This window comes from Endocarpon pusillum, assembly GCF_000464535.1.
Source record: "Endocarpon pusillum Z07020 unplaced genomic scaffold scaffold7152, whole genome shotgun sequence".
Taxonomy (NCBI): domain Eukaryota; kingdom Fungi; phylum Ascomycota; class Eurotiomycetes; order Verrucariales; family Verrucariaceae; genus Endocarpon; species Endocarpon pusillum.
The window spans coordinates 87,295-96,869 of NW_006916635.1; the positions used below are offsets into that span (position 1 = coordinate 87,295).

General features: G+C 48.6%; 3 protein-coding genes across 3 annotated transcripts; 2 read left to right on the plus strand and 1 right to left on the minus strand.

Moving 5' to 3' along the window:
• Positions 1–1,805: 1,805 nt before the first annotated feature.
• Positions 1,806–2,538, minus strand: EPUS_07185 (uncharacterized protein; the record flags this gene model as incomplete). Its single annotated transcript, XM_007807553.1, has 2 exons — positions 1,806–1,829; positions 1,882–2,538. The coding sequence occupies 2 exons, from the start codon at positions 2,536–2,538 to the stop codon at positions 1,806–1,808; spliced, it is 681 nt and encodes a 226-aa protein (XP_007805744.1).
• Positions 2,539–2,932: 394 nt separating this feature from the next.
• EPUS_07186 (uncharacterized protein) lies at positions 2,933–8,143 on the plus strand (the record flags this gene model as incomplete). Its single annotated transcript, XM_007807554.1, has 3 exons — positions 2,933–3,986; positions 4,194–5,683; positions 5,756–8,143. The coding sequence occupies 3 exons, from the start codon at positions 2,933–2,935 to the stop codon at positions 8,141–8,143; spliced, it is 4,932 nt and encodes a 1,643-aa protein (XP_007805745.1).
• A 454-nt stretch (positions 8,144–8,597) lies between these two features.
• On the plus strand, positions 8,598–8,900 carry EPUS_07187 (uncharacterized protein; the record flags this gene model as incomplete). Its single annotated transcript, XM_007807555.1, has 1 exon — positions 8,598–8,900. The coding sequence occupies one exon, from the start codon at positions 8,598–8,600 to the stop codon at positions 8,898–8,900; it is 303 nt and encodes a 100-aa protein (XP_007805746.1).
• Between the last annotated feature and the right edge of the window lie 675 nt (positions 8,901–9,575).

Sequence of the window (9,575 nt, forward strand, 5' to 3'; positions counted from 1 at the left end):
CTGAACAGTTTGCTATGTGACGATGGCCCAGTATTCCTGTTTGGAGGTTGGAGAGGTTTGCAAACTCGAAAGCGGCAGCTGTGGTAGCTGGCTACTTAGGCTGCAGTAATTCATCAAGTTGGTTTGTTCGAAGGAAGAGTGTGACATCGAGTCGCTGAGGACATTTGATGAAGTGCTCCCAGACGCTTATATAAGGTACATAAGTCAAATGCAGTTTTTGTGAGCTCTCGTCGCGTGCATTTTGGAGCTAAAAAGTTTAACTCGGAGGCTCAACTAAGACGAGAAAAGAATCATCATTCATCAATCCTGACCACCATTATTACCACTCTACATGCTTGCAGTTCTGCGATTGATACCCATAGACCTTGTTATCCAGGCTGTTGCCTTCTGACTACCGCCTGTCTCTCGGCTTCCTGCAGACACAACCCTTGCTATCCTCTTTTGTCCCACTCGATAACCAATTTCACGATCCTAAGATCTGCCCGTACTGCGTCCTACTAGCCCTACGTATTGAGCACCGGAAGGAAACCGGAAGGAAACGCCTGGATATGGATCACTCGAGGGACCCATGTCCTTGGGTGGCACTGTCCGATTTTGGTGGCGCATTCTGCATGGGAGTGGGTGTTTCTTCTTAGCCTACTCTTCTTAACCTAGACGTCGAGTACAGTCACTGACAGAGGTACCAAATCTTTAGGCAATAGGGGGTTCTCTGTGGCACGGTATCAAAGGTTTCAGAAACAGCCCATATGGCGAGAGAAGGATAGGTGCTCTCACGGCCATCAAAGCACGGGCGCCAGTACTGGGGGGAAATTTTGGCGTTTGGGGTGGGCTGTTTTCGACATACGATTGTGCTGTGAAGGGAATCAGAAAGAAGGAAGATCCATATAATGCTAGTGAGTCTGCTGTCTTGACATCCCTCATGCCATGCCCTCCGCAGGCATCAGGCCTGTGAATGACAAAGGCTGATCACCATGCCCATAGTCATTGCAGGATTTTTCACAGGTGGCTCCTTAGCCATCCGGGGAGGTCTAAAGGCAGCGAGAAATGGTGCGATCATGTGCGCAATATTCCTGGCCGTGATAGAAGGAGTAGGCATTGGGTTTCAGAGAATGATGGCAGAGCAGACACGATTAGACGTATGTTATATCCTAGGTTGCGCAAAATACGGTACACTGACGTTTGCTTCATAGGTTCCTCCACCTCCTCCTCCACCAGCAGCAGACTCAGGGAAGATGATAGCGTGACTAGAGATGGCCACTGTTCCGCATTTCATTTAGTGGCCTCTGTACGGATCTCAGCTTTGGTGTTCTCCACTCTACTCAGAATTTTTTTTGGCATGCATGTCAGGCGCTTGGGCTTAATCAGGGAATATCGCACTATGATGACGGGCAAATGGCCCGGTCTCAATGACCAGAGGCCCCTTGATGCCCTCAATCACATCAACAGGATCTTTGTTCAGAACGGCAGATCCGTTGTCATGAAGGAAGGCGGGCGATGTACAAGAAAGATGGACATGTCGTTCGTCAGGCGAACCACAACCACTGTAATAGTGATATTCTATGTCCTTGCCCTGATCTACCAGGCAAGAACAAAACTACCATAGAGCACTTCCATCTCAGTCATCAGTGCTAATGATGTTCCCAAGCATGCCAAAGGGGCCCAAGAGTGAAGAAGTGTTTGCGTGACCCGAACCTCGCTAAGATGTACAAATATGATATGGAGTACACGTGAAGGTCCCAGCAAAGGAGACGTATTGAATTACAGGCTTGAAGTTGTGTGCCGGAAAGGTGGAGGGAGACGGTGGATTAGAAGAGTGCTTTTCGAGTGACCTGGACAAAATCATCAGTATATATCCATTGCAGCAGAGGAAATTCAGCTTACCACCCATCCACCGGCAATGCCCGCTACTATCCCCCCAGAAATCAACATCGGCCGAACCCCTCTTGTGCTCTTAAACAGCATTCCACTCAGCGCCCCAGCCATGATGCTGTTTGCAGCATCGTGTTTGCCCCTGTAATATCCTATTGTCGAGTTGACTCCATTGTATACCATCGCCACCACACCCGCTGAATTTCCTAAGAACGGTCCTCTCCTGGTCATGCTGTTGAGAACACTGTTTAAACGTAGTTTCGGTGGCGCTGAGGCGGGCGCCCGATTCAAACCCTCTACCAACCCCCAAGCCCCTCCCGTAGTCAACGCTGTCAGGTAGGTGACACCTGTGCCATAACAGAGATCGTCAGACCAGCCCCGTGATGGCAGTGCGGATCGCGAGCCTGGGAGGTCTGAGAGAGTGGATTCATCGAGGGAAAGGTAATCTAATGTTTGCTGGTTAAGACCCGCAAGAGGATGTAGTTGTGATGCGTCTGGTAATGATGCGCTTCCAAGGAATGAAGAGACGTCTTGAGCTGAAGTTGGATCGAATGGCGCAGGAGCGAATGCTGAGGTTGACTGAGAGGAGGGGGTGGTAGAAGGTATGGTAGCGGAAGCGGACGAGGTCGAAGAAGTTTTACGACCAGTGAATGCATCCCAGATAGACATTGTGAAATGATTGTGAAATGGAGTATTTTGTATAATAATGCACCTGGAAAGGACGACGATGCCACAAGGCAAGCAGCGAAATGCGGAGATGGGATGCTTGCCGACATCTTTCAGAAAAAAGTTCTAACGTAGTTCTACCGCGATAGACGCCCAGGCGCTATTAGAAAATCAACTTTAGCTCCAACTTGAAATAGATCCATCATACAGTATCCATGTATCCATGTGTCCCTCAACAAAGAATGATTAGCAAGCTCATTTTTCCACTTGTTCCAGTGGAAATTGATTGATTCACAAGAAAAGGAACATAGCAAGACCTTTGTACCCGCTTCAGTGAATTTCATCATCTTGTCCCAGGAACTTTCAACATCAACTATGGCCCGAAGTCTCCTACAACATGGTCTCAGGCGATACGTTGGCTCCTCGAGCCTCAGTCAACCACGGAGAGCCACGCCTCGATGGTTACGTGCAAGGCTCGGGGTCTATCTCAAGAGAAGCACTCCAGGCCATGTCCAGAGGCAGTCTCAAGCGGTATTTGACTTACAGCTCCGATGACCATAATACCCGCGTTCTCCATGTTCAAGAACTGTGGTTCGCACTCCTCGCGACGTTGCGAGACTCCTCTCTCATCGATGGTCATATGACCGCAGTATGCAATGCTGTGTGTGTTTTCCTTCAGTCTGCAAGCTCATCACCAATTGAACCAGTCCGGAGATTTGCATTGTCAATTGAGATATGGGTGGCAGTTTTTGATGCCCTACTCGACAAGTTTAATACCAGCAAGCCGAAGCCAATACGGCAGGTTCTGAATACACTAATAAAGATTTTGATGAATCATGAAGATCGAGCCAAAGCGCAACTCGTGCAGGATGGTGTGCTCTCCAGAATGGCGAGTATAGTATTTCTAGGCAAGCCTGTCTCCCAATTCAAGGCGAGTATGGTCATTTTCGAGGCTTTTGTGAGAACAGATATACCAGTACCGAGGGTTTTGTTTGCCATTGGAAGAAGTCATGGTTCGAATTCTGACCAGTGGCATTACCGCTTGAGGCGACAGAGGATTACTCCTGTCAAAGTACGCTCGCCGTTGAATAGCGATATCATTGACGAGAGCATCTCAGACTTCAGTTTCTCCATCATCCTCGCTGTTGCGGATAGTAATGCACAAGCTACTGCCGGAACCTTCTTCGCCAGTTTAATGTCAATATTGACTAGCTACGGCATTTCCATGGATTCCCTATGGGTTGAGTGCATCGTACTCATCTTGAACCGCTATCCGCAAGCTATAGACGCATTCAAGAACTATCTTTTGCCATCGCTTCTTAGGCTATACCCGAACCAGTATCTGGACCTACTCAATAAGATGGCCAGTAATATGGTTGGTCCAGCAATGTTTGAGAATATTTTGACCGTCCTTCTTCTAGGCTGTGATGCGGGCTTGTTGTCAGAAGAAGGTACGTTGTTCCGCCTAAGAATATTTGTCAAGCTGCGTCTGGGTAGCCTCATAAAATCAGGATGAATCTATGTAGCGTACATATCAATGGCAACATGGCTGTGTCTCAAATGAAGCAGCTTTCAAGTTGGTCATTCCGAAATGTTCTAAATATTTGAAATCGATCCGAGTGATCATGGTGATGCAGGCTAACACGACATTTCCACAGAAACCATGAGCTTCTTGTACAAAAGTCTGACGAAGAGTCAAAAGCCGCGATTGAAGCAACTCAGAGACAACAGAGTCATAACAGATGGAGGTATTGTTTTACTAACGCATGCGTCCATTAATGTTCGGATACGAACGTTTGAGTTTCTCATATGTTGCACCACACCAATTCGGAGCTCTGCTCTTCGACTTTTGTCGAAGCATTTCGAGTTCTTGTATGGTGATGCGGACCCGGGTAATCGCGGAGAGCTGAGCAGCATCACAAAGGTCATGATCCATCGGCTGAGAATGGGGAGCGCGTCCCTCGTGAGAAATATTGCAAAGCCCGATATCTCAAATCAACAACGCACTGAGTACGTGGATGAGCTTAAGGAGCACGAGGACTTTCTTGATTGCTTTCTTGCCTTTCTTGAACGCGAATTAGGTCCTAACTGCTCTTTCCCGCGGCACATCTCTGCTTTGAAAGCACTACAAATGCTAGCCGAATCAGGACTTGACCCATTAATCCCGCTAACAGTCGTGTCGAGGTCCACTCAAGATCTTCCGCATTGGCCTATAAAGAAGTCTCTACATTCTCGAAGTATGGAGTTAGCTCTATGGCCCCTAATGCTTAACCCGTTTGAAGAGGTTAGGCATACAACCGCTCTTGTTCTTAAGCTGGTCATCAGTCATGCTGAACCTGCGGTACGATCTCATGAGCACAGCTCGAACAATCGAGAATTTAAAATACCTGCCGATAGTGCATCCTCGGCGCTGACCACAATCAAGGGGCAAGATCAGTCGCCCCTATGTGAAGAGCTTACCAAACTAGTCGGACAAGCGAGCAAATTAGCAGCTTCAACCAACCGCGCCGACCATGCTGATGGCGTGGGCCGGTCGCTAGCACTTCAATACCACTTTGCACAAAATCGTTCAGCCATGGTATGTGCCTTGGTAGAAAGCTTAGAGGAAGCCTTGGACATGTCTCGCGGTTATGATTCGCTTCCAGAAACAGACTTCTCCGTCCATGGCTACCTGCTAGGACTGAAATACATAATTGAAAACTCTGGCTTTCACAAGAGATCTGCATCTGATCTAATGTTGAAGGAGACCGACATTGCTTTGTCTCGTCTACTTCAATTGTGCCGTAGCATCTGGCACGCAGTTCGTACCGGCCTCTGCGTCGATTCTCCAGGAACGCGTCGTGAGGCGGACACGACAGGCCCATTTGACGGGCCAAAAGACTTCCTCTCATACTCCTGGAGAGTGCTTCGAGACAGTAATTTCCTCATCCAAGCAATACTGTCGCACCTTGGCCCGCAAGTGGACCAGACTGATGCAGATGATGGACCCCTGGAACAGCTTCGGCGGATTCATACACTTTGCTCCGAGCAGCTTACTTCCCTTCGACACCGGGGCGCTTTCTCAACTGTAGCGCAAACGTTCGCTCTTTGCTGTGAGCAATTTCCTTCTGTACCCGGCCTAAGAGCTGAGTTTAATAAGTGGTCTCAGGTACGTCAAAATTGAAATCGAGAGCCATGAGTGCAGTCAAATTTGCATAGAGTTTTAACTGACCGCTTGTAGGACGCTTTCCACATCCTGGAAGACCAGTCGTCAAAACTGACGCGACGGTCGGCTGGAATACCTGCTATCATGGCCTGTATTCTGCTTCCGAGCACTTTGTACGAATTCAATGGCGTAACAGAGACATTAGCTTCTCTTGCCCGGTCAAAAAAGTCTCTCCCCAATTCTTCTACAGATGAACAACAAACCCGCTTGCCACAAGTCCATGCTCTGAATTGTCTTCGGGAAATATTTACAAACTCCAGGTTCAGGGAATGGACAATCTGTTGGCTGGTCGATGTGCTGGATCTTGCTGCGTCGAGCCTGAATAGTGACATCTGGGCTATCCGTAACTGTGGGCTGATGCTATTCCGAGCTTGTGCAAGTCGCATCGGAACGACAGATGATGTGGGTGATGTTTCCTTTTGTGGAACAGCCTCACAAAGTCAATCAGAAGCCGTGCTTAGCATTTCTTTGAAGCTTTTACGGTCAGGGCGGCAGACTAGTATCGATTCTCCTGAGCTAGTTTTTGCTGGGCTCGACCTTATGAGCCGCATCATTGTTTCTGGAAATGTTCGATCTCAAGCAAGGGAGCACATCCTTCTACAGCTGGGAAGCCCCATCTGGATGGTTCGAGAACATGCTGCACGTCTGTATGCATCCCAATTGCCGGAAGCAGAAGTGTTGGAGGCTGTTACACACTTCATTCACGCAATGGATATGAGCGACCAGAACAAGTGTCACGGTATCCTTCTCTGTTCACGCGAGCTTCTCAGAAAGCATCTGACTGCCTCACTGCCATTCCAGGAGACCAACTACCTTGCGCTGAAGCAGTCTCTAGAAGACCATATGTCCAAACTTGAGCAATATGCTGCACCAGCCGTACAGTCCGCATTTTTCGACTTAGTCAACGACTACATTAGTTTACGAGGCCGCGTAGCAAGTCAGCCTCAGACATGGCCCGAGTATTTCAACTGGACACACCAATGCCAGCCATATTATCAAGGCAAATCACAGGTTGTGGCTGGAAGACCATTCGAGTCTCAGCTTACTTCTTCGTCAGCGTTGAACTCTTGTCTCATGGTCTTTACTGAGGTCAAAGGGCGTGCTCAGACTTTGAGCCAAACTTTTCAAGAAGTGGCCGCCTATGATCCTGACGCCGCTGCATCTCTTCTGCGGGCCATTAAAGACCAAGATCTATCTGATTGGCCTAGTTTGCAGATGCTGGTTGACTTGTACATCGCAATCGTTCGAGATCAGTGGGATGAAGTCATCACAGCAGCAGCCATGTCCGGACTCTCTTTCTGCCTCGAAAACGTTCATGAGAACAAGCCGTTGTTCATCGACAAGGACGATCTAGAGAGGCTGTTCGAATGCTTCGTAAGTTTGCCACGTACTGGAGGGAGGAATCTATTCAACGCCAAAATCAGATGTTTAGGCAGCGTCCTCGAATATAAATCAAGAGAAATGCTGTCACTCTGGGAGCAGCATTCGGTTGTACCACTTAGCCTGTGGACCAGAATGTTGAGCGATGCCGCCAAGGATTACACAGAAGCACCAACGAGATTAAACGCTGCGAAGTCCCTCCATTCGTTCAGGCGCTGTTTCCTACAAGACTGCGACAGAACCGGGGCACGCAAGAAGCACACATTGTACTCAATTATGTATAACTTGCTCATCGACGATGATGAGGAAATTCGAGACATAGCAGCTTCTACGGTTTCATTCATCCTCGGGTCGGGTGCTGCTGGCGATCAGTTGCAGCTGTGTCCACTTGTGGCTTGCCATAAGTTTTCTAGCTTCATAGAGGAAGCTTTCACAAGCCACAAAGAATTTCACATAGCAGCTTTGAGTCGGATTATGTTTCCCATTTTAATGGAGCTTGACGGTCTGGAAGATGCATTTGCGAACCTTGCCTTCCGTTACTCTGTCAAAAGCCAACTGGATCTCGCCTGTCACGAGTCTCATGATCTGTTTGAAGAAGAAAGGCAGAACCTGTATGTGGACGAGATTCGCGAAATCGACATCTGGTATTCAGCTCTTGGCAAGGTCTCACATACATGGCTTGATGAGGATGTAAGACTTCTGGTGGGAGATTGGGCACTTGAAGGGCTTCGTGAGCTTACGTCTGCTTTGCCGAGCCTCCGTTTTGGACCACTTGGGATCTTGTCAAAGCTCGAGTTTATTGCCTTGTTCTGGCGCGTTATCAGACTTGCTGAGCTGTCACTTCAGTGGGACTATAATTGCAGCTGGAGTATGGAATCTCCCAAGGAATCGCCCTATCTCATGGAGATGGCACGTTTGCTATCAGCTACAATGGAGTATCAGGTACATCCGCAGGCGCAAAAAGCACTTGAAGACAGCTTTCGGCGAGGCCAAATTGAATCTGAGCGGTTGCAAAAAATTTGAAAAGACTCTTCCACCTTGCAGGATGATTGATTGATTATACAACTGCGCTTCTCCGCTGGGGAGTTGATGCGGCATTCAGTCCATCTGGTGGAAATTCCTACTTGTGTTTTGTTGTTGTTTTGGTGAACACCGCACAAGTGAGAGCGGCGCATCTTGATCTCATGTTTTCCACGCTGAGCAAGAGATAATACATAACCTCCCTTCGAGCGACTGGACCGAGCTATCAGCATTGATTCTTGAACCGTCTATATTGACCAGATTACTCCACATGGATCGGCGAGTAAAACACCATTGCCGCAAAACTCTTTCAGCATTTCTGACCATATCAATAGTGGATCCTGTCACCTACACCACTAAAACCCCTCTATCGATAGTCAAAACGGCGTCTGCTCCAACGCATCCGGCACTCCGCTCCCAAAGCCATTCATAACGAACACAGACAATCCACAGCAACATGAAGCGAAGCCTGGTCATCGCTGTCCTCTTATTCACCCTCCTACCCGGCTGTACATTCCTTGGCTGGTGGTTAGCAAGGAAATTCTTTCAAGAAGAATTCGACCGGTATGATCGTGGGAGGCTGGTAGCAGATATTCTCAATGCGCGGGCAGCAGCAGCACCTAATGGAGGAGGAGGAGCAGGTGGTAATGGTGGTGGTGGAGAAGGAGGAAACGGTGCAGCTGCGGCTGCGGCCCCTCCAGCTCCAGCTCCAGAGCCAGCTCCAGAGCCAGAGCCAGCTCCACCTCCAGCGGCAGCTTAGTCCTTGCATATGAATAGATGCTTCTGCGGCCAGACAGACAAAAGATAGATGGCATTGGGTGCTCCGCCCATCCTGTTGAATATGCTTAGGAACGGTAGCGGAATAGCGAGCTTGGTTTCACCCATGGCTCGGGCTTTTGAATACTGAAAGTCTAATACTCCCATCGAAGTATTGGATGGGCAGCATCTCACGAGATGATGGATTGTGAGAATTTCCCAGCCAATATATCTATCTACTCGAATCAGACCAAGGACCAAGTCTTACAATTTATCTCCCGTGCACATCAAGACACCACCAAACCCGACTGCGGCAGAAAAGAAATGTTCCTCGGAGAGCCGACTTGATACCCACCATCTATCTACTCCTTGCCCTGTCTCCATGTCCCCTCAGAATTTCCTCACTCCTACCTCACTCATAACCAGGATCTGATCTCCAGCATAAACACCAGCCAAGATTCACCGATCCCACCTTTTCTTCTTCTTTTTAATTAAAAAAAAGACCAACTGAAGAGCGCATCCTCCTCTGCTTCTGCTGCAAAAAGCCCAACTCACAAACCTAGAAGCACCCACCACACCACACGCATCATACCACCCAGAGTCCAGTCCCTCTTCCAATAAAAAAAAATGTCACTCCTCATCTTCACATCCGCAACCAGCACCACCTTCCCACCCCCAC